Below are 24545 nucleotides of genomic sequence, written 5' to 3' on the forward strand. Positions count from 1 at the left end.
GCATTCAGTGTTGTATCAGGGCAACAGCAGCTTATAACTTCAGCTACTGAAAGACTGCTGAGTTTTTAGCTACTGGCATGAGAAATCATTGCTGTAGACTAGTCTTCTTTTTCTAGGCAAATTAATTCCAATCATAGCTTTCAATTTTAATTCTTTCCTAAATTGAGCATTCAGACAATGAAAATATAATAAAATAAAGTAAGCCACTTTAAACAGTCCTTCTCTGCCCACTACTAATCTGCCTTTTGTGTTAAACAAAGCAGCTATGCAGTGGAACACAATGAAGTGTTTTTTTTCTTGTTTAGCTTCCTGATTCAATGAAATGGTTATGCCCCAGAGCACCACCAGGTGGTGGTAAAAGTCACAGGCAAAAAGCCAGTAGATCCAAACTGGGAAGCTTGATGAGGAATGCTTGAGGTGGTATTCCTCATGTCATTATTATTGTGCTGCTATGAACTAATGAAGAAACTACATTAGTACTGAAATATTTTATTAGTCCTAGAAAAAAAAACAGCTAAAAATAGAAGTTGTATTAGTTTTAGAAAAAGAAGTAGAAAGTATGAATTCTAATATGAGCTTATTAAAGAATGAGTCCTATGATATAAAACATTTGAATGAAATAATCCTTATAATGAAGTAATTAAAAGTTTAATACTTAATTCTAGTTTCTACTATCTTAGAAAGGTATTTTCTGCTAATCCACATCTGAATTTCATCTGGCTCCCTTTGTATTTTGCATTGCAGTTAGATAGAACAGCAACAGTCCAGAATATCAAGTTACCTGGAGTTCCTCTAGTACACTGGTATTTCACACCGCTGTGCCTTTCATCACTTGCATGACTCTCTCTGCCTAGAATCTATTTTATTACAGTGTGTGTTTAGAATATTCACTATGTGTAATGTTTGGAATACAATAATGTAGTCTCTAACTCAAGTCTACATATCAGTGGTAGAAACAGACCAGGTCAACGGTGAAGACGGCACAGACAACACAAGACGACAGGCTTGTAGGAGAAGAATTCCCAAAGAACATGCAAAGGGCACCTTAATTAAGATTGTTGGGAGTGATCAGCGGGGAAGGGATAGTAGGTAGTAGCCTTTGGAACACGTGAGTGGAGACTACGATTGCAGAGGAGATAATGTTCAGAATAGGAACAGCAGGGTGCACCATGGCTGGAGGGCTCTGGTGCACAACACTTTCAGAAAAGCTATGAACAGAACACAGGAAGGCAGTAACAAGGCGAGAGGCTGGACAACCGGGGAAGAGTACTCATACAGGCACCTTCTGCCAGGCTAAGGACCTACCGATTTCCTAATCCTTTATGCCACTGAAGGCTTTTGAGCAGGGAACTGACATGATCAGTTTTGCACTTTCATAAATACCAAAAGGCTGTTTGCTTTAGTAGTTATGAGCATGGACTCTAGCACTGGAGCCCAGGTTCAAATCCTAGAGCACCACTTACTGTCTGTGCGATGTTGAACAAATTGCTTCAATTCTCGGTGCCTCAATTTGATCTTCTCTGTGCTAGAGATATTAAAACTTTTACATCACAGAGTGGATAGGATAAGCAAATGAGTGAATGTTAGTAAAGTTCTTAGAACAGCACCCGGCAGTTATAAAAGTGTAAGTAATTTTTTAAATAATGTTTTTTTATTTTTATTGTAGCAAAATATATTTAACATAAAATTTACCATTTTAGCTCTTTTTAAGCACACCATGCAGTGGCATTAAGTTCATCCACATTGTTGTACAGCCCTCACCACTATCCATCTTCAGAACTTCCCCAGCCCCTGGAATTCCCCATTCTACTTCCTGTCACTGAATTTGATTTCTCTAGGTACCTCGTATAAGTTGAGCCATACATGTCCTTTTGTGTCTGGCTTATTTTACTTAGCATAATGTGTTCAAGGTTTATACATGTTACAGCATGTGTCAGAATTACATTCCTTTTAAAGCTAAATAATATTTCACTGGATGTATACACCACATTTTGTTTATCTGTTCATCTCTTGATGGCCATTTGAGTTGTTTCCACTGTTTGGTTATTGTAATACTGCTATGAGCATGGGCATACAAATATTAATATCTGTATGAATCCCTGCTTTCATTTCTTTTGATTATATACCCAAAAGTAGAACTGTTGAGTCATGTGGTAACTCTGTGTTTAATTTTTTAAGGCAATACCATACTGTTTTCTACAGAGCCTACACCATTTTACATAACCGCAATGCACAAAGGGTCCAGTTTCTCCATATTCTCACCAGTACTTATTTTCTGTTGTTGTTGTTTTTTTTTATAACAGTCATCCAAATGGGTATGAAGTAGTATCTCCTTGCGATTGTGATTTGCATTTTCCTAATGATTACTGACGTTAACCATCTTTCCATGTGCTTATTAGCCATTTGTATATCTTCTTTAAAGAAATGTCTATTAAAGAACTTTGCCCACTTTTTAATTAGGTTGCTTGTTTTTTGTTGTTAAGTGCAATTATTATTTTTAACAGAACACTCTGGTGGCTGGTTAATGGAAAGCCAGACTGGAGACAGGGAGGGAGTCAGAGGCTGCTGCAGAAACCGCAGCAAGAAATGCTGAATTGAGGTTGGAGCTGATAGGAAGTAGTATAATTTGAATGAGATAATAGAAGCAGAAATAAAGGAAGGAGAATGGAAACAGCTTTGTAAATGATGAGATATGAGCCATAAGAAAGGGACGAGCGTGCAGTGAGGCTGTGGTTTGTGACTCTGGCCAGTGGGCAGACAGCGCTGCCGTTCTCAGACATGGGGAATTCCGGAGGAAGGTTGGTTTAGGATAAAAGTTAACGAAGAGAGCACTTAGACCCTTCCCCTTATCTGCCTGTCTTCTAAGATGCAGATCACGAATCATCTAATCACCCCTCCATTACATCCATTTTACATCTCTGTGTCCTACTATTGGTCTCGTGTAAGACTGCATCTTACTCATTTTCATGTCCCTAATACCTCGTGTGTTAAACGTTTGCTAAGCATAATGAGAAATAGAGTGGGGAGAGAGAGGGAGGGGGGACAGAGCATTTGAACAATGGACAGAATCAAATTTTTTACCTGCTTCAGATTCAGGAGGGGAATAAAACTGACCATCAGAAAGACCACCGGGTAAAAGTGCCGCACTCTCTGAAGCATCCTGAACTATCAGGAGTCCTGGAAGAAAAGAAATTCCGACATTGGCAATGTTGTTACGTTTCTGGTAGCTTTTTGGCAAGATTAAGTATGATAAAATGGTATTATTGTTACTACAATAAAATAGTCTTAGAAAAAGAGGTATTTTCAAAACCTTTCAACCAACAAATAAAAGGTTTCATTAATAAACTATGAAACAATACTGTAAGGACAGATAACCAAGTATTAATAGTTTAAAAAATTGCCTCTGGTTACTCATGAGATTCTTGAACTCAATATGTATAGCATCTTTCCCTTGGATCTAACTCCTTATAAAAAATCAACAACAACATCAAAAGCAAAACACAAAGTGAAACAAAAAAACCCGGTCAGCCTGTACAAACAGTCTACTGGATGCATTGGATTCAGAAATGCCAGATGTAAAGTGTAATACATGGATGGCTTTTTATAAATACGTAAAGAATAATTAAGATGACAAATATTTATGCAACAAAAAGGTCTCCAAAGAAAAGAAGTGTATCAAAAAACAAAGAAAAGAGAAGGAAGCATGATGTGGATAGCTCAAAATACCAACACTTGCAAGGCCGTCAACACGGTTCTTTTGGCTGAAAGCTGAGCGCATGTTAAGGGGAAGTGGGAGGAGGCACCAGGCCGAATGGCAGATGCCAGGTCTGTGTGTAACGTGCTACCAACCAGGAAAATAAATGCTGCTTTTATTTCATTAGTTTTCATTAGTTATGTATTCTGCTTTATTAGTTACTCTAAATTTGGTTTCATCATATAACCATTCAAGTCCCAGTCACATGATTAATAGCTGATATGTTTTCAATAAAGTTCTGTTTGATATTTATGTCCAGTGAAATAATACTTCCATTAGCTATACCTATCCCTTCTCCACAATACAGAGGGCACAGAATAGAAGACATATCTTGGTCTGATTAATATGTTTTTAAAATCTACTCTTGAATTATAATTCTTTTCTTATAAATTTCTTCTCTGTAAATGAGATTTTCCAAAATAAAGCCAACTGCACGGTTATTTTTTCTCCTGCTGTGTTCTGAACTTATCATCATGCTTAACTTTCTATAAGATACAAGATTTTCTTTTCCTATTGGGCAGGACAAATTGATCAGATGACTGACAGAGGCATAAAAACAGCATGTCCTGAAACTGCATAATTATCTAAAATGAGCTTGAACCATTCCACCTCCAAGAGGGGTGGGTGAGGCATGTGGGCTTCCATTAAGGACATCATGTGGAAAAGAATTCCAGCTCAATAATTAACCGTCAAGCTCAGTCATTTGGCCTTCCTAGTTAACATCCTGAGATACCGACAGCTACACGGTGAGATCACACAGCTGCGGCAGGACCCATGAGTACACCACACTGGCCACGACTCAGCTACTTAGAGGAGGATGGTGAAAGCTGAGACGGTCTGATGTCTTCCTCCTCTGAACTTCACCATTAACCCACGCTAGGCACTTAACTGTCCTAATTACAGCCCATCCAAAGCCATCACCTGCTGTATGGATAGCAGTGTGAAACTTTGGAAAATCACCGACTTATATTTAGAATTGCTTCCTAGGCTCACTTAAAATTGGCTTAATTTTCTCTCCCCCTAAACAGCACAGTTCTGTTTATATGCACAAAATACCTAGTGTTCTATGACTATTACTATTAGGGAGAAAAGGTCAACCTGTCTGGGAGAAAGAAGTGTTGGTGATTTTCTGTTGTTGTTTGAATGTCTTTTTTGCCAGTGTTCACATTTTCTTCCAGGGGAAGCCTGGCCCAACAGCTGGAGAAAGGAGCCATATTCTGGTACTATCCTGTCATCCACCCAAACCCTTGTCTTGATTCCTGATATAGCCACTAAAGAATGGAGACACCGCAGCTGCCGAACTCTACTCAGCTACAGCTCCATTCACATCAAGACATCCATACCTCTTCCTTCCAGACTGGCACCCACACAGTCTCAGGAGGCTGATTTGAGAGGAACTTACTGTTTTCTTCTTCTGCTTCTTGAGGTAACACTTTGAAATCCAGGAACCATGTCTCAATCCAGGCCAGGATGAATGAAATGATGGGCAGCACATAGCCAAAAGCCCCTTGAGAGAAAAGCTGGAAGAACAGATGTGACCAGGAAAGGGAAATGCAGTTGCTATGAACCCACACTGCAAAATGAGGCTTAGTCATTGCAGATGGTAATTGCACAGAAAAAGTGGAAGGTCCTACCTTTGAAAGGATCACTTTTGCTAATAAAAAGGCACTGGTCACTGCTGTTGTCAACTGCAAGACACATAATCCAGCACCATTCAAATTAGACATTTCACACTGTGAAGGCACCTCCCTCATATAAGAGACTTGCCTGAGCCAGGAGCAGGCAAAACCTGTGCCCGGCCTGGCTTCCTCCTATATCACTCTAGCTCTATCTCTGTACCTAGACTGGGGCAAAATGGGCTTCTATGTGGCATGCAATCCCTAAATGAGTGCTTCTAGTTTTCCTTCTACCACATTCTAGTAGGCTGATGTGTTGAAAAACTTTGTTTTATCCACCAAAGTTACACTATCCAAAGTCTGTATAATCACATAGAAGAAGAGACTAGTGAAATACGTAGGTAGGACTCTCCCTAGGGATCGTGAAGCCCAGAGACACCACAGTACCTGAGCCTTGCCACTCCTTCCTCCAACTAATATTTTTAGCATGGTGAAACCTGACCAAAGTGAATGCCAATAGTAGCTTGACTGACAGAATGGAGGCCAGGGAACATCAAGTATCTTGCTCAGTAAATATTAACAGAGTTACCTATTTACACACCCCAGCCAGAGTGCCACACTCGGGAAAGGAGGCATCTTACATTCTGACACAAATTAACTTTACAGGTTGGTATTTAGTGCTCTTGGGATACCAGCTGATTTTTCCTGCCAGCCTCTAGACTCTCTCTGCAAATGTTTTCAAAAGCAAGAATCAGAAAGAAACAAACAAAAAATGGATTTACTCAACAGATCTACTCTTCATACAATTTGAAAGCAGATATTGTAGATACTTTCTTATAATTCTCATTAAATAACTATGTCAGCCACTTTTCCAAAACAAACATTGAAATGGATGCTCTGACAAAAACTAGTATGCCTTATGGAGACTCTGAAGCACCTGAACTATCAGGAGTCCTGGGAGAGAAGAAATTCAAATGTTGGCAATGATGTCACCTTTCTAGTAGCTTCTTGGCAAAATTAAGTATCATAAAATAATAGTATTATTACAATAAAACACTCTTAGAAAAAGAGATACTTTGAAAATCTTTCAACCAAAAAATAAAGATTTCATTGATAAACTATGAAACAATACTATAAAAATATATAACCAAGTAGTTGAAAAAATTGTCCCAAATGGAGACTGTCGTTGAAAAATGGGAAGGTATAATCATCACAGTTATTGTTGTATCTGCAAAAGAGTATTCAGGAAAGGGAGTCAAGTCTGGCAAGGAATGTCAGCCTCCATCCCTGAGATGAGAGCTTCTAGATTAACACATGGTCTGACCTCAGCCCCGTGAGTCGGTGAAGGCTCACAAGAGATGGTGCAGGCAGACGTGGCCCCCTGGTGGACCCAGGAGAGCAGTACAACGCCCGTTCCCAGAGGGACAGGCTTGAGCCGGCCCACACGGACTAAAGTCTCATCCTCTAATCACAGGATGGCACGTTATTCCTGAGCAGTTCTCTCTAGTTTGAGGAACTCAACATTCCCTCCCCCCTCATGTAATTGCCCTAGTGGAGCTATAAACAAGGTGAGTATTCAGATGTCTGTGGGAATAGCAAAAATAATTCAGGCAGAATTGCTTGTAATTCTTTTTTCAATCTCTAAATATCTGAGGGGATGAAAGTTCTGTGCTAGACACAAGGAAACAGATGAGTAAAAAGGTCACGGCCCTTGAAGAGCCAAAAGGCAACGGTAGAAAGGAGACTGGGAGCCTTCCCCTCCTAGAGTGGAGCGGGGGTAAATAAAGCATAGGGGAAGGCAATTGTCAAAATAAGCGGAAGTGAAATCGGTAAAAAAATCACTAAGCGGTTTCAACCAGACAAAAAATTTTCCAAATATCTCTATGACAGAGGTGCTGCTCTCATCTCTTATTTGCAAAATGAGGTAGGCTGGGTTGGTGCTCGGCCAGTAACTACTGTTGGACCTCTAGCTTCCTATTTTGGCCCTGCATCCATAGAGACAAAGCTAGTTATTCATTAGCACTGGGAAGAAGTCTTGCAGTGTCAAAGCTACTCAAGTGCCGAGGAAGGGGACTCAGGAAAAGCTAGCGGAATTCCACCCAGATTAGAAGCGCATCTTCTCCCAGCCCTGGCCTGCTCTGAGCAGGCTCTGGCCCCCAGCACTGGAGAGGATGATCCACCCATCCAGGTGTACTCACCGCTATTGCCCACCAATGGCGCAGTCTGCACACAGCATATGCAAGTATTAACACTTTAAATCGAAAAACTGCCAAAAGCTAAAAAAAGAAAAAAGAAAGAGACATTATTCAAAATATATACAAAAAGAAAGTAATTTAGCTTTATAAAGAATTTGTCAGACAGCCTCCATTATTCCGATTTAGCTGGAGACTCCCACAGACCAGCACTGGTCTGTAGACCAGCATTTGGGAATCCCTGCTCTAGAACTTAATGTAATACCAAATAAGCTTTCACATTAATTTCCCACTATCAACAAAAGAAAAAGGCAAAATGGGGACAGCATTTTCATCACGCTATTGTGTAAGTAGGTGAATTTTCCTTGCAGTGATGAGGGTACATCAATGAACTCGATTTCAGCCACTTGAAAGAATTAGGGCTCTACACCAAGAAACTGGGAATGGTTCCTTCTGCTGCCCTCTCTTATCTGTCAGTGATCTTATCCCTTAAAATGATCAGGTGATTCCTTAGTGAGAGAGAGAGCACTGAATGGGTGGGGAATTAAAGGAAAAGGAAATATGGTCAATGTTCAAGGGAGGGGAAAAAATGGCACAGAATTTGAAGTCTATTTAGAGAAAATTTGCCTTTTGGTTTCAGTTTCATTGTATCTGAAATGAACTATAAAACAAAAAATTCTTACGAATATGTCAAAATAAGAAGAGTAGTAGTCATACTGCACCACCTCCTTCTCTAACGTGTTTTCAATGCCTCCATTCACCTAGGAAGGAGAGGAAGAAGCAAAAATGAGGACAGATTTATGTGTGAAAATAAAACAAGAGTAAGGTTTCCTATGTATTTTTCTGCCTATGTTCTCAGAACTCAGAAATGTTAAAGTTTGGAAGAAAACAATTCTCATGATTTTAATAGAAAAGGGCTGAATAGCATTTCTCCCTTCCTCAATTCTGAATTCATTCATTTGACAGACATAAATGTATAACAAAAATAATGGCTTTTGTAGTTCACATTTTGGCAAACTAAAATGTTAAGTAAAGTTATTTTTCCCCTTTTAAGACAAAGTCTCCCATGATACAAATGTGTATTTTAAAGAAGGCAGTTCGCCCTTTACCCAGGCCTCCCTTTCTAGTCACTTTCCAGGGTCTCAGGTCTTGGAAGGCCTTGGGCCTCCTGATCTCGTGGCAAACACCAGTGATGGCTGTTGCCATGACACAGGGCAGAAGTATAAAAGTTCTCTGTGATTTCTTGTTTTTATCTGCTCCTAGAATTTTAAAATTCAGCACTCTTATCAATTTAAATGTATACATATATATTTAACTTGAATAGATAACAAAATAAAGAGACAGATTAGACCCAAATCATATGTGAGAACATTATACTAAATTATGGAAATCAAAGCGGATAAGCTTTCTGTCCTCTCCCAATTCTGTCAAAATAAATTTTAAATTAACAAGTCCAAAATTCTACAAATTAAACTATAGAGAATGCTTTATAAAAAAGTCATAAAGAGGACAGATGCCAGGCAGCCAATGCAGCAGCCAAGCAGGCATTCTGCAACTGTTAGGGCCCCTGGAAAAGCCTGATCCGAGGGAATATGATGTGAATTTGAGTTTCCAATTTGGAACATAGTCCTGGCAAACAAATGCAGAGGGTCTGAAAAAGAATAAAAGGGCAATTAACCAGAGACCTGGATAAGAGAGAAATAAAATTAATAAGGAACATCTTTGAGAGATTCAAATTAGAATAAAAGTTGCCATAAGGAAAAGGTATTCTTGGCTTAGATATATTTTCAAGTATTTATATTTGTTATACAAATGAAAGCATACCATAAGCATTATTCTGTACCTTAAAATCCCTTAAGGAGGTCTAGATTTTTGTGTTATAGCACAGATTGGCTACAGACCTCCTTGGCTACAGACCTTTACAAATAAACAGAACTGAAAACCTAGGAGCAAGTAGAATTAATTATTAAAAGCCAACCAATCATCTAGTCTCATCACTGTCTCTCCACACTAAGGAAACTTACCAATATCCATAATATTAAAAGAATGATTATTCCAAGTGGCAAACAGGAGTTCTCTACCACACAGAGACTTCCCACTTCCATTCCTGAGAGAACAGGAGTCAAAGCACCAATACGGTTTTGCAGTAAGAGCTCCTAGAAAAAGCTTTTCTCTGGTATCTGCATACTTTAAAAGACTCTAATTTTGTGTTGCCTTTAAATAGAGATGTCTAATATTTATATCTCTAGTCCTAATTTATACTCTACATCCTTATTTCAAAATTTTTATCTCTAGCTCAAGATGTCTTAAACAGACTATCTTTTCCTTCACACAAAATCCCTTCCCAATCATGGTTCTTTCTGGTACTGCTCTTCTAGGTTTAATCATTAGAAACCTTAGTCACCTTTGGATAGGGGATGATAAAATCAGCTTATCAACAAGTCTTCTGATATTTAGTATGTCTCTCGGGTTAGCCCTTTCCTTCCTGTTCCCACCACCTCCCATGGCATTCCTACAACAGCTTCTGAGTGAGTGCTCCGATGCGAATTTGCCCCTAGTTTAGTCCAGCCCGCACGCCACTGCCACAATGATCTTTATCCATTAACCAAAACATTTTCTGAGCACCTATTAAGTGCCAGGCACTGTTCTAAGTACAGGAAATGCTTAGGGAAACAAAACAATATTCCTTTGTCTTCATGGAACTTACATTCTAGCAAGGCAAGGGACATGACAGATAAGAAATGATGTGCTACACAGAGAACAGAAGCAGGACAGTGTAATACAATAATGGTGACATTTGAAATGATACCAGCAATAAGAAGTCAGAATCTACAAAAAGATACAGGACATGAATCATTTCACATAGAGGAAACAACTAGTAGAAAGGTCCCAAGACAGAAAGGAGCTTGTTCCAGTCGGGGAACAGGAGGAGGCAAGTGTGGCTGATGGAACAGAGGGTGGGAAGGAAGTCTGGAGAGGCTCCTGGGAGCTTTGCAAGCCAAGTTACGACATTTGGATTTTATTCTAAGTGCTCTAGCAAGCCAGTAAAGGTTTTTAATAGAAAGTGACATGATCTGACTTATGTTTTTCATAGGTTGGTCTGGCTACTATGAGGAGAATGGATTGTAGGGTAAGAGTGGACCAGGCAAAACAGCCAGGAACGTGGGGCAGCAGTTTGGGTGAGAGATGAGGTGGGCTTGGTCGAGGGCAGTAACAGCAGAAAAGGAGAGAAGTGGTCACATTTACAATATATTTTAGAGGTATATTTGACAGGACTTACTTTTAGCCTGGATATAGGACATGAAAAATACAAAACAAACAAGCAAATCAATCAAGGATGAGTCTTCATTTTTGGCCTGAGCATCTGGGTTTGTTTGCTGAAAAAGAAGGGGGAAAGCAGGTGTGTGTGTTGGAGGGAGCATGGTAAGTCAGGCATCCAGCTGGACACGTCAGGGAGGCTGTGATGTAGAATGCAAGTCACTGACTTCTGGGTGATCTCAAAATCACGTTTTCCTATCTGCTCCACAGCCTATAACAGCTCACCACTGCAGTAAATCCAAACACTTCTATTAATATCTACCTTTTAATAACTTTAACAACTGAGGACCAGCCTACCTATGCAATTCCACTTACCATAGGCACCTTACTTTCTAGCCACACTAGTGTTTTCTCAGCCTGTCAGTGTCCCCTCCAAACACACACGTGTCTACACACACATGCACAAGCACACCGTGTCTCAGTACTTCTGCTCACCTTGATCTCCAAACCCTCTCTCCAATGCTCCCTCATTGTGGAGATCATCCTTCCCTGATTATCCCAGATCATCTTTCCATCCCAAGTGCCACCCACCCATCCTTCCAAACCCAGTTCACAGTCCATCTCCTCTGCTCACTCCCTCAGATAGTTCCAACCCACTGATCTCCCTCATCTGAATTTCTGTTACCCTGGGTCATCCCAGTTTATACAACAGAGTGACAGTGGGATGACAGAATCAGAGTCGGAATCACTGGGGTAACAACTACCTGAAACTTAAATGTAACAATAGTGAGAGAACAGTAACTAACACTTTTTCTATGTTAAATTTATTTCAGTTATTATAATAGTAAGTTACATAACCTACAGCTGTGTAGATGTTTATAACTCCTGAGGGGCTGCTATACACATCTTTCCACTTGATCCTCATCTGAACCCAAGAGGAAGGCAAGACCAGTATTGGTTCAGTAAAATGACTGAGAAACCGAGGCCCAGAGAACTTATGAGATGTCTTCCCTAAGGCCACAGAGCTGGTCATGATAGCTCTAGGTCAAATTAGAAGTGTTCTGACACTCTTTAGTACACCAGTGAGAAATAATAAGAAAACAGGCAATAAGCATTGATAAAAGCCTTTTTGAAATGCAGTCTCAAAGTATCCACAGCTAAAAAGAAAAACAACTTCCCTTCCCCTGCCACTTTGATCCCTGTTCCTATCAATCTAAAGAGTCTGGGGGAGAGTCTGGAGAGGAAACAGTCCTCAGGGAACTCAAGCCATGGTTAATTCCAGGTCCAACATGGGAAATCAGTCTAGTCAAAGGTAGACCAAGAGAAGCCCTGGACAGAACCAAAACCATCCCTTCAACTGACCCCAAAGAGATCAGCTATGCTAAGATCTTCCAGAAGGAAAATGAACCAAGGTGGTGTTAAGCTTCTCTGGGCTCACCCAGGCCCTGCACTCCAGGCTGGGATGGTGCCAGTGAGTTCCCTGGAGCAAGGAGGGAAAGTGGCTGATAAGGCAGAAGTCATATATGAAGGCAAAGTTCCTTGGTGACTGCTACGATTGCAGAGAACAGCTGGCTTCCCCCATTCTCTTCTAATGGCCTAAGCACCCTTTATAACATTTTATTTCTTCTTTTAAAGACTAACGTTACAAGGCAATAGAAGATATGTGCCACGTCTCCTCAGCTAAACTTTAAATCCCATATGGTTTTGTGGAGCTTGCAACACCTGCATCAGAACTGTGCTCAGTAAATGTGCAGACGTGTAAAAAAAACAATGGATTTTAGTGATTAGAGATTTACAAAGAGAAAACAAAAGACAACAAATAGTACGATGTGTAATGAAAAACTCAGGTCAGGATTGACTATTCAAAACAAACAGAATTAGAAACTGGACACCGAAAAAAAAAAGTACTTGACCTGATCAAAGTAAAAAGCTTCTGCACAGCCAAAGAAACGGTCACAAGAGCAAACAGACAACCTACAGAATGGGAGAAAATTTTTGCACGCTACAAATCCGATAAAGGGCTGATAACTGGAATCTACTTAGAACTCAGGAAAATCAACAAGAAAAAATCAAACGACCCTATCAAAAAGTGGGAAAAGGACATGAACAGAAACTTTTCAAAAGAAGACAGAATAATGGCCAAAAAACATATGAAAAAATGCTCAACATCTCTAATCATCAGGGAAATGCAAATCAAAACCACAATGAGATATCACTTATGTCCAGTGAGACTGGCCTTTATCAAAAAGTCCCAAAACAATAAATGTTGGTGTGGATGCAGAGAGATAGGAAAACTCATACACTGCTGGTGGGACTGCAAACTAGTGCAACCTCTGTGGAAAGCAATAATAGAGATACCTTAAAGAGATACAAGTAGAACTACCATTCGATCCAGCAATCCCATTACTGGGCATCTACCCAAAAGAACAAATGATACTCTACAAGAAAGACACCTGCACCCGAATGTTTATAGCAGCACAATTCACAATTGCAAAGATGTGGAAACAACCCAGTGTCCATCAATACATGAGTGAATTAATAAAATGTGGTATATGTATACCATGGAGTACTATTCAGCTTTAAGAAACAATGGTGATATAGCACCTGTTGTATACTCCTGGATAGAGCTGGAATACATTCTACTAAGTGAAGTATCCCAAGAATGGAAAAACAAGCACCACATGTATTCACCATCAAATTGGTATAACTGATCAACACACAAGTGTACATATAAGAATAACATCTATTGGATGTTGGGCAGGGGGGAGGGGGAAGGAGGGAGGAGGGGACGGGTATTTGCATACACAAAGAGTGCAATGCGCACCATCCAAGGGATGGACACGCTTGAAACTCGGACTTCAGGGGGAGGGCGGAGACAAGGGCAATATACGTAACCTAAACATCTGTACCCCATAATATGCTGAAATAAAAAAAAAAAAAAAAAGGAAAAAAAAGTACTAAAAAAGTCATGATACACCCCTTAAAACCATTTACACTCTCCCTTAAAGATCATATACTCTTATCAGATCTAATTTTACTACTGGGGAAACCAGTAGTGAGGATAAAAACAGATTTCTAAATTGGTAAGCCTGGTGATTTTTCATTTACAGCATGTTACATGCAGACACAAACAGATCCCTTCTGAAAACAAGAACTGGGGGAGCCCAGTTCATTTCCATTTCCCAGAAGAAGTCGAAGGAAGTCAGCCCTGTGATCTACGAACCCCACCACAGATCTACCCCGTGACTTCCCTCATGTAAAGCCACAAAGTGAGATTAGTGGCCAAAGCAAAGAATACCTTGACTTTGTGCTGACGTTAAAATAATTTTTAAGTGTACCCCCATAAAACTGCTGCTATGCTTCCTGTTAAAAGGATTTCTTATTCACCTCTTGTTAACAGCTGTCAGTTTTGAAAACACCTGACTTCTCTAAAATATACATTAATTTAAATAATTTCTTTAAATAATTAATGTACGCATATGGAACAAATAAAAAAGAGAGTCATTCTAAATTACTATGTCATATCACTGATCCATGCGGTTTTAAACAAAAGTAAGGCATTCCCACAGGGCTAAGTTAACAGAAGGAAAAATCTGTAAACAGAAACTTAAGAGTAGATTCATGTTGCATATCACTGTGATTATGGCAAAGTTTTATTTTCTAACAAAACTGTATGCGTTTATAATGAGTTTTCTTCCTCTATTAGGATTCCTGATGAAACTAAATGAGATTCAGTGACCCTAATTATCAAGAGACTAGAGTCTAGAACTGAAATTGTTGTTATGAATCAGAAAATGAATCAGAAATTAGATTAAGATGTTGATTCTTATTGTTAAAAGGAAAGACTTAAGATCATTTTAAAACAGGAATTTCAAAATCTTTTCATATTTTCTGTATTTTAATAAATTCTTATAAAGCACCTAGCATTGTGTCTAATAATAAACAATAGGTAATAATAATTACTACCTAGATCTTAGCAAACACTTCCTGCTGAATTGCTGAAATGAAAGAAACAGACAACCTTTCCTTGCGAGGAAAGCCTTCTGGGAAGAGCTCACATATTCGTTGGTGAGGGATGTAAACAGACTCAAGATTTAGGGAGAAAACAGATATACTGGATTAAATAAATTATTAAAATGAATTTTACTTATTTTTACTTTTATTAATGTGGCATCTAGAAAAGTTTAAATTACATATTTTAAATTCTGCATTATATTTCTATTGGATAATACTGGTCTAGACAATTATTTGGTAATACAATATAACTCCAAATTTCTTTAGAATAATCTTTTTCATAAATTATGAATAAATAATCTCTGCAAAAAAGTAAAGAATGAACATATGCAAAATTTTAAACATAAGAATCAGAAAAGCAGATGAAACATCTAAAACATATTCCAGAAGGATTTTTTGGAAGAAGTATCATCAACCTTTTTCTAAAAAGGGCTAGGGAATAAATATTTTTGTCTTGGAGGGCCAGAGGGTCTCTGTCACAACTACTCAACTCAATCAGCATAGAAGCCAGCCATAAACAATATATAAACAGATAGGCATGGCTATGTTCCAATAAAACTTTATTTATTAAAACACCCTTTTTTTTTTTTGTCAACTCCTGTTGTAAAGCAAAACACCAGAAATTCAAATTTCAAAATCCCATACAGTGTAAGCTTTTAATTTACTATTATTATTATTTTCTTTTTGAGACAGGGTCTTTCTCTGATTCCTGGACTACAGTGCAGTGGCATCATCATAGCTCACCACTCACTGCAACCTCAAACTCCTGGGCTCGAGCAATCCTCCTGCCTCAGCCTCTCGACTAGCCGGTACTGCAGGCGTGTGCCACCACACCTTGCTAATTTTTCTATTTTTTGTAGAGACTGGATCAGCTAATTTTTCTATTTTTTGTAGAGACTGGGTCTCGCTCTTGCTCAGGCTGGTCTCGAACTCCTGGCCTCAAGCAATTCTACCGTCTCAGCCTCCCAAAGTGCTAGGGCTACAGGAGTGAGCCATGGTGCCTGGCCCCAGGTTTGTTTTAAACAATTAACATTAGAGAACAAGAAAGGTCCAAATCAGCCAGAGAGGAGCAATGTTATCTCATTTGGAAAAAGATGGAAATCATTAAATGAAACAAATGATGAGAAAAATAAGAAGATAGTTTTTTTGTTTCTGGAAACATTTTTTATAAAGTCATGAAAAAAAATCCAACTTACATTTAACTCTATTATCCACAGTAATGTTACAAATAAGAGGTCAAAGGTGACAAACAAACAGAAAGTCCTCCTGACATCAGATATGCCCTTCTTTTCCCTTCCTTCATAGGATTCAATCCTGGCCATGAGTTGGGTGGGGTTGATGGAATGGACGCCGCGCAAAGAAGCATGGGAGCTCTGGCTCCCACTAAGAACGTTCTCCATGTCTTCTGGCAGGTGGTTCATCCTGGGGCGGGTTAAAGGAGCCTTTTTCCAACTTCACCATCCCTAGAAACAAGAGACCTTTGGGGAATAAAAGAGAGATACCATGTTAAAGCCAAGATCACCTAATATGACTCTACTCACCACTATGTGACTATTTCTCTAACTGAGCAACAGGGTGTCTTGACTGATTTACGTCTTGATGAAGACATAGAGAGAAAGTGAAATGAGAAGCAATGCTTAATGTTTTCAATTAATACTATAAAATAGTTGTTATGGAAAGCAAAGGCAACAAAGAAGAATGCAACAGGAAAGGGTGAAAAACAGGATGTTAACCACAATTAAAAGCTGTTCCTGATAACCTGGAGCAGGGCTCTTGGTGAATGCGCCATGCCACTTCTCTTGCTGTGCCAGGGAGAAAACCTCCACAGTCCTGTAAGTGCCACTACACACGGACTAGAAAACTACTTACTGAATGCTTTCCTGGAGCATGTAAGCAGAACACGTCAACTAGCTATAAAAATGTATTTCATCAGATGGAACTGCTTTCCACCAAAAGTACCTAAAAAACTGAATTTAGCATTTCCTCATCCTCTGAATGGACAAGAATGTTTCCAGGCCTTTTTCTGGAAAAGAAGTGTACACACTCCAAAAAGCTCAGCACTATGCAACTACCGGACTGATAATTACAGAAGTTACAGCCCTATACAGAGATGCAGGTCTCCTAAAGCCAGGATGTGCTTTTGTAATAAAAATAAAAGATGAGTAACCTAAAAATCTGATCTCCTCATGGATGGGGCAAAGTCATTAAACAGAAAGTGACTGTTTTCCAAATATCCTAGTTTCACTTCCTGTAGTACCTCTCCCTGTGGGATTATACATTCTTCGCTCTTTGAACTCAAGTCCTTTCTTTGGCCATGGATGTGGTCATTGTAACATGGGCACAGGTTTGTGGGTCACTTGTGTCCAGAAATGTGAGGAGCCAGTGTGTGGCCTACCATGCTCTCCTTTCTTTCTGCCACAGTGACTGGCAATGCCAGATAAAGAAGAACATTTTCAAAGAGGTAAAACTGAATTTGGAAACAGACTGCTGAGATTTCTTCAAAGAAATATTGTCCTGTTTGGTCCTATTCACTGTCCAGAACTTCATCTCTTTATACTTGACCCTGATTTCTCTCCCTTCCTACACTCGGGCACAAAAGTCTTTTCCATCCTTTTATATAGTGTGGTGGTAAAGGGCATGACAATTTTGAAAGCAATTTGATTATATGAAATAAGATACTTTAAAATATTTATACCTCTTGATCTTATAACTCTACTTCTGAAATCTAAAGGGAAATAACTACAGAACTTCAAGGTAAAAACTGATCTATAGCATCAGAGGTCAGGTTAATGATTACCTTCAAGGAAGAGGGAGGGAATAGTGATTAGAGGGTACAAGGTAGGGGGTGTATTTAGGGGACTTGGCAAAGTTCTAGTTCCTGACCTGAGTAGTGGTAACATGGCTGTGCTCACTTATTGATAATTTATTGATGTAAACAGTTGCTTCGGTGATGTGTTAACTCATGAAAAATTCAAAAATCTGCGTATTTATGTACATGTATACATAAATGAACAGTGTATGTGTTATCTTTCAATAAAAATGTCTATTAAAAAGACTTCATCATAATATATCTGTAATAGTCTCAATTAGAAAACAACTTAAATATCTAACAATAGGGAATAATTAGATAAATCATGGTATAGCCACATCATAGTCATTAAAATAAGTGTTTACAAAGCATCTATAATGACCCAGGAAAATACATGGGTTATAATAATAGCTAGATTAAAATCTAACACTAAATGGAATATATAAACACGTAGTATGTTCACAACTCTGTAAAATAAATCTAAACCAAATTCTTACAAGACGTACCTATGAAATATATTAGACATTAGCAATGATTATCTCTGGCTGATGAGGTTATATTTCCCTCCTTTCTTTTACCTTTTCCACATTTTTCAAATTTCTTATTTTGTACTTACTATATTTGTAACAGGAGGGACTACATTCAAATGTCATTTTGTTAGGGTCATGGACAGATATCTCAGGACTCTATACAGCTCCTCCCTTTCTTATCTTTCTTATCTGCTTATCTAGGTGACATTAGGTAACAGTGTCATGGACACTTAATTAACTTCGTCAGAGTCAGCAAATGAACAAATCATTCTGAAAATCTGAATAGGAGTCTACTTCAGTGATTTTTAAAAGAAAATACAAAGTTCCAAAAATTTAAAAGTGTTTCTACATATTTTGTCTCATTTTTCTCAATGAGATCAATACCATCCTAGTGAAGGAATATCGATGGCATACTCCCCAGTACTGCAGCTCTTAAAACAAAGCCTGCAAAGCACTACAATTACCCGTCTGACTTCTAGGAGCTAATTCTGGAATAATAAGGAAAAATGAATATAAATCATATATTTTTTGTGATGAAACACACTTTTTGAAGTTTAAAAAGATAGCAGGGATGTTCTTTAAAACTGAATCTGGATGAATAAAGACATATTTCTTCAATAATACATTCTACGTTAAGAAAAAGCAACCCAATAATTCTTAAGCCAGTCTAATAATCTATTAGCAACTGTATTTAAAAATTAGTTTCAATTCTTACATTCACTAAACTTCTTGGGGAATCCAACAAATTCAAAATTGAAACGAAGGATTGCTTTTAGGAGGAAAATCATTGTCAAAATAATTAGATCATTTTCCAAGTCTCACTCCTTCCTCCTTCCACAAACCTACTCCTTGTGAATAAAAAAGGACAACAAAGAAAAACACCAACCGTAAAAATCTGAGGCTTAATATTTGAAAATATAAAACAACAGTATACAATGGTATACACATGACTTGGGAAATGAGAATCATTATTTTTCAGATGTAAAACTGATAATTAGCTAGAATTTACATATACTTGCAATAGCTTCAATAGTAAAATTACCCAAAGAACAGATTGCTCAGAGCAGTTTGACTCTAAACAAAGTGATTTTTCTCCTGGAAACAAGGAAATCATAAAAGGGAGAGAGAGCTTCCCTTTCTCTCTTTCTTTTTTTAAAATTTACCTATACTTAATCCAGCAAATTGGTCTAGATATAACAAGTGACAGTGTAGATCATCTAGGTCTTGAAAATACATGGCTCAGACTTGTAGGGTAAGGTTTTTGAGTGAAATTTCTACTCAAAAAAGGGAAAATAAGAGAAAAAAGGTGCTTAGCTTGAGTGACTCATGCTAGCGACATACTAATTAAACTTGCACACATTTGGCCATCTTTGTCCTCTATCTCCTTCATTGCCAGTGAAACTGACTAACAGCCACGTGTCACTACACCTTCCAATTCACAACAGCAGGTAAACAAATTTGACAGCCTCTATCCACACTCCAAGAAAAAAAAAAAATAAAAAAAAACAATTACCCCTGAGGGATAGGTTCTTTGGGGGATTGGTAGGAACTTCTAGGCAAGTGGGAGGAGAGAAAAAGCTTAAGAATACTTTTACTTCCATAAAGGGATGTAAGCTGGGAAATTTAGGAAGTCCTGGTCACAAATACTAAGGAAATATCAGCTAATTTGTGTTCTGTAGGGAAATCTTGGTTTCTGCACTATTAACCCTTACAATAAAACTGGACTTGATTTTTCTGTGATGAATTTTACTGTGATAGACTTGAGTTAAAGATACCTTCTAAATACAAGTGTATTTGACTTAATATAATAGATGTATTTCTTCTCAAATGTATATACACAGAATGTTTTAGCCTGAGTTCCTTAAAAAAATACAGGATAAATAAGATAAAAATTAGTGAAACAGGGAAGAATGAGAAGCATTGCACTGGCTTCTTGATGAGCTCTGAAGTGACACACCAGTCAATGGCTGGCAGGTCCATTCAGTGAGGTGGTCCATTTCCAGACATGCAAAGTGGAGAAACAATGCCTCACGGTAGTCTGTGGGATGAGAAGAGCGGTACATCTTCCCAGCTTCTTCCTGTTCCCTATTTCCATCCATCAAATTTCTCCTGACAGTAGGTTTACGCTAATGCAAATTTGGCCAAGATAGACACAAAAACTCTTGAGTATGAGACTTATCTTAAAGCCAGATTTACACATTCCTGGATGTGGCATTTCATTCAAGTTTTGAGGGAAGACAGAATAACTCTGAGTGTGGGACTGGCTAGCTTGGGTGTTGGAACCCTATAGACTGGAGTAGAGCTGCCTGCCCAGCAAAGACAGCATCTGAAGGTTCTTGAGGCAATCCTAAGGGAGAATAAGCAATTGCATAAAATGCATTATAGAATCAGTATATGCAATTAAGTAATGGATTTTCGGTTTGCATTTCAATCAGTATCACCTGTGCATCTTGTTTAAATCCCAGATACTGAACCACGTGATTCTGACACTCACTGAGGGACAGAGCTTCCTTTTAATGTGTACAGAGAAGGATTGTTCCTTAAAGTCCCTTTCTACTCGATGATTATCTGATTGCGTTGTAACCATATCCTTCAGAAAGATGCAGTACAAGTGACAGTTCCATCAGGAAGACTTCCCTGAATGCTCCCCACGTTCCAATCTCCAGTCAAAGTCAAGTTCATCTCTCTAACTCCTGCCAAGACTATGGATGTGTCACTTATGACACTGCTTACCACACTACACCGTCACTAATTCATTTATTTGTGTGCCTCTCCTGCCACCTGGTATACTCTTTAAAGGCCCGGAATTTGACCACAGCACATGGCATACACCAGGAACAAAACAAATTATCAATTGAATAAGTTCTATCTGGAGTCTAGCTCAGACACTGGCAAAGGGCAGGCTCCCAAAAATCTCTGTTGACTTGAGGAGACTACAACCATTCGTTTCCGAGAAAGAGCTTGGCTATTTTCCCAGATGACATTTCAGAAGTATTAAATATTCAATCCTTGGTACTGAGATCCTCTCTGGGGTAAGCTTAAGGAAAGCTATCCCTCTCCAAAGAGGGTGTTACGTACTGATTAGCTGTATACATAGCAAGCTAACTCTACAATTCAGGATTTTTCCCAACCTTGGGGGAAATACAGAGAGTGGAGAATTATAAAACAAAGAAAAACATTTGTGTGAAGAGATGAGAATTCCCTTTGGTTGCTTTGCTTTTTGAAAAAGAGACTGATGTCTAAATTGTTTATGTCAATGGGTAACTATCCTCCTATGTACTATAATGTCGGTCAGCTATTTCAACAATTATACTGTATTAACAGACTATCTAAAACTCAATGGTTTAAAGCAACTTACATCTATTCTTAAGTTCATAGGTCTGTAGGCTGTCTAAGTTTCACTGATCTAGGCTGCACCCCATGCTAGGTGCAGACCTGAGCCAAAACTTCAGCTCCATCTGTTTCAGCAAAGAACTGACATTTCCCAGATGGTAAAGAGCAGCTGTTATCGAGCAGTAACTACCTCTGCTGGCGTTTTACAGAAGTCCCACAAGCTCTTCCGCCTTCCTAGGAGGTGCAGAGAGGGACTCTGGGCACCTCCTGGTGGTAGCCAAACCAAGTCTCTCAACCCAATCACCCAGCCTTCTCTGCACTACTTTTGGTAGCAGCCAGGACACTGCACGTTCTGACATACATCCTTTTAACTCAGCAGGCATGGCTAATATTTGGATTTTTAAAAATTGAGAAGTGGAATAAACTTGATACCAGGGTTAATATTCACCACATACCAATGTATGTCCTTTCAGAAAGAACAGAGATATGAAAGATATCTTTAAAAACTAAGAAAAGGCAAATGCTAAATAACAGATTATAATCATAATGGGAGGTTTTGATAGTTTATTTTTCTTATTTAGTATTTTAAATATATAAATATGGATATAGATTATTTGAGTTCTATAGTTAAGTTTCTTAAAAATAGACAATTATTTTTAACCCTACAGTCATAGATTATATGCTATTTTGAGGAGATTATAAGCCATGCTTATAAAATTCATCATAAAACTAGACTACCAAAAAACATCTAATTCAATAAATCTTGTAGGAACTGTATAGAGAACAAGAAGCGCATAAAATAGAATTTTATAACATATTTCCTAAAATAACTATTGGGATAAAAATATTTAAAAAGTAAAACAACCAACCATTAGAAAATAATGACAGTGAAAACAGTGGAAAACTGTCAATTTTGGGCTTATTATCAAATTAACTCACTTAAAGTACTTTATCTTTTAGACAAAGAAAAAAATTAAAGAATTAGGCATTTAAATGATGAAGTTAGAAAAACTATAACTATCCTATGCAAAAAAGTATAAAAATTTTTTTTTAAAATAAGTGCAATTAATAAATCCAAAGGGAGAGTGATAATAATTGTTGCAAGCTTGGGGGTGGGTAGAATGTGATTCCTTATGCTAAACTCTCTACTTTTTTACATGGATGAATATTTCCATAATCAAATTTAAAATATGTAAATAAACTCAATAACTAGTCCTTTAAAAAGGTAAATATAAAACCTAAATTGGGTTGGGCAGTATTAATAAAGGAATACAAGTACCACTACAGAAGAGGCAACTTTCAAAGTGTAAGTAATACTTTATACTAATTACATTTGAAAACCATAAAGAAAGTCAATACTCTGGAAGTATATAAATTACATTAAGAAGTAATAGATGGCCTGAATAAAATGAATTATCTCAAAAAAGAAAGCTGAAAAAGTTGAAAAAGAATCAACTGGCAAAAAGACTGGAGTCAGATAGTTTTATAGTCATTTCAAAATTTGAGATAAAAGAAAAATAAAATTCTACATATTGATTCAGAGCATTAAAAAGGAAAGCTAGTCCTATCATTAAAGCTAGCAAAATACTAACATTATCTGACCAAGAACATGTAATAATGTAACATGTAACAAAGAACAAAAGAAAACATACCACACAACAAAAGTATAAACTAATCTCACATATTAATATATTATTACATATTATATAACATTGTATACCATATATTAACATAATAACAAAATGAATAACCTCCTTACACTGAGACTTACTGTGTCAGGTGCAATGCTGAGATATACTCTGACATGCTTAAGATATATTATGTCATTTGAACCTCAGAACAGCTCCCACAAGGAGTACCAACATATTAGAATTTATACCTAAAATATCACATAATTCAAAACTCATATAAGTAAAAACTAAAATTAATAGGAGGACAGATATTTCTGTTTAACCATTAAAATGTTTCATTGCACTGGTTTTTAACTTGGGGGGGGGACTTGTATAATTTCAAACTTTGTGGAACAATTCTCCATTTCCACATCTTCTTAAAATGTGGCTCTCCAAGTTTCTTCTTCTCAAGGTTTTGAAAGAACAGAGAAACATATCACTGATACAAGAAAAACAACAAGCTCAAAGAAAACTGGAAACTGACAGTTGGCCTCAGGAGACAAGGAAAAAAAGCAAGCAAGAGAGGATTGTGAGCCCAATATTCAGGGGCTATAGGTTGGAAATATAGGGCAACTTTTTATTTATCAGTGAAAGCCAAAAATTTGAACTGTAACAGGAAATTTTCCCAATATTAAGCATTAGTTCAATTTTTTTTTTAAAGGCATTGAGTTGAGCACTGAGTAAATAGCAGTAAATATTTTAGAAAAGCAAATTAAGGTTATGAGATCATTTATTAAATGGTTTCCTGGAACCTTCAGGTAGAGCTCAAACTCTTTAATCTCACCTAACCTAACACGTGGCCTACTTCTGCCCACTTCCACAGAACCATTTCACCATGCTAAAAATCACAAGCAGTTGCCTAAAGGCATCATATTCTCACAGTCCTCTGCTTTTATTAAAAAAATATTCTTCTAACTGGAGTGCCACTCTCCTTATCTCTGAGGCTCTACCTCATTTGATAAGCCTTAAGTTCAAAGGTCACTTTCTCAGGGGAGCTTTTATTTCCTCCCACTCTTCTACACCTCTCTGCCCCATCAGAAAACAGTGTACGCAGATCTCTATAATGACATCTATTGTGCTGCATTAAGATTACTTTTGCTGTCCTATATAAAAAAAAAAAAATTAGCAAGTATTCACTTAAAATTTTGTGATTCACCTGTTTATCAATTCCTTCATTCTGGGAGTGGGAGTGAGAATAAAACTAGACACAGAAAAAAAGAGAGAGAGAGAGAAAGGAAGGGAGGGAGGGGAATAAAGAAAGAAAGGAAGAGGGAAAAAGGGAGGGAGGGAAAGACAGGCTGACCATTTAAAACAGCATCAAAAAGAAAACACTAAGGAATAAATTTAATAGAAGATACACAAGATCTCA

General features: G+C 37.9%; 1 protein-coding gene across 1 annotated transcript in view; it reads right to left on the reverse strand.

Moving 5' to 3' along the window:
• Nucleotides 1-2998: 2998 nt before the first annotated feature.
• STARD3NL (STARD3 N-terminal like) overlaps nucleotides 2999-24545 on the reverse strand; it is a 37569-nt gene continuing 16022 nt past the window's right edge. Inside the window, exons 2-7 of the mRNA XM_012638746.1 lie at nucleotides 16031-16312; nucleotides 8246-8323; nucleotides 7569-7646; nucleotides 5389-5442; nucleotides 5157-5274; nucleotides 2999-3177 (exon numbers count right to left, since the gene is read on the reverse strand). Coding sequence (XP_012494200.1) covers nucleotides 2999-3177; nucleotides 5157-5274; nucleotides 5389-5442; nucleotides 7569-7646; nucleotides 8246-8323; nucleotides 16031-16255 — 732 coding nt within the window. The 5' untranslated portion in view covers nucleotides 16256-16312. The remainder of the gene's footprint in view (nucleotides 3178-5156; nucleotides 5275-5388; nucleotides 5443-7568; nucleotides 7647-8245; nucleotides 8324-16030; nucleotides 16313-24545) is intronic.

Source organism: Propithecus coquereli, unplaced genomic scaffold (genome assembly GCF_000956105.1).
Source record: "Propithecus coquereli isolate 6110/MARCELLA unplaced genomic scaffold, Pcoq_1.0 Scaffold134, whole genome shotgun sequence".
NCBI lineage: Eukaryota > Metazoa > Chordata > Mammalia > Primates > Indriidae > Propithecus > Propithecus coquereli.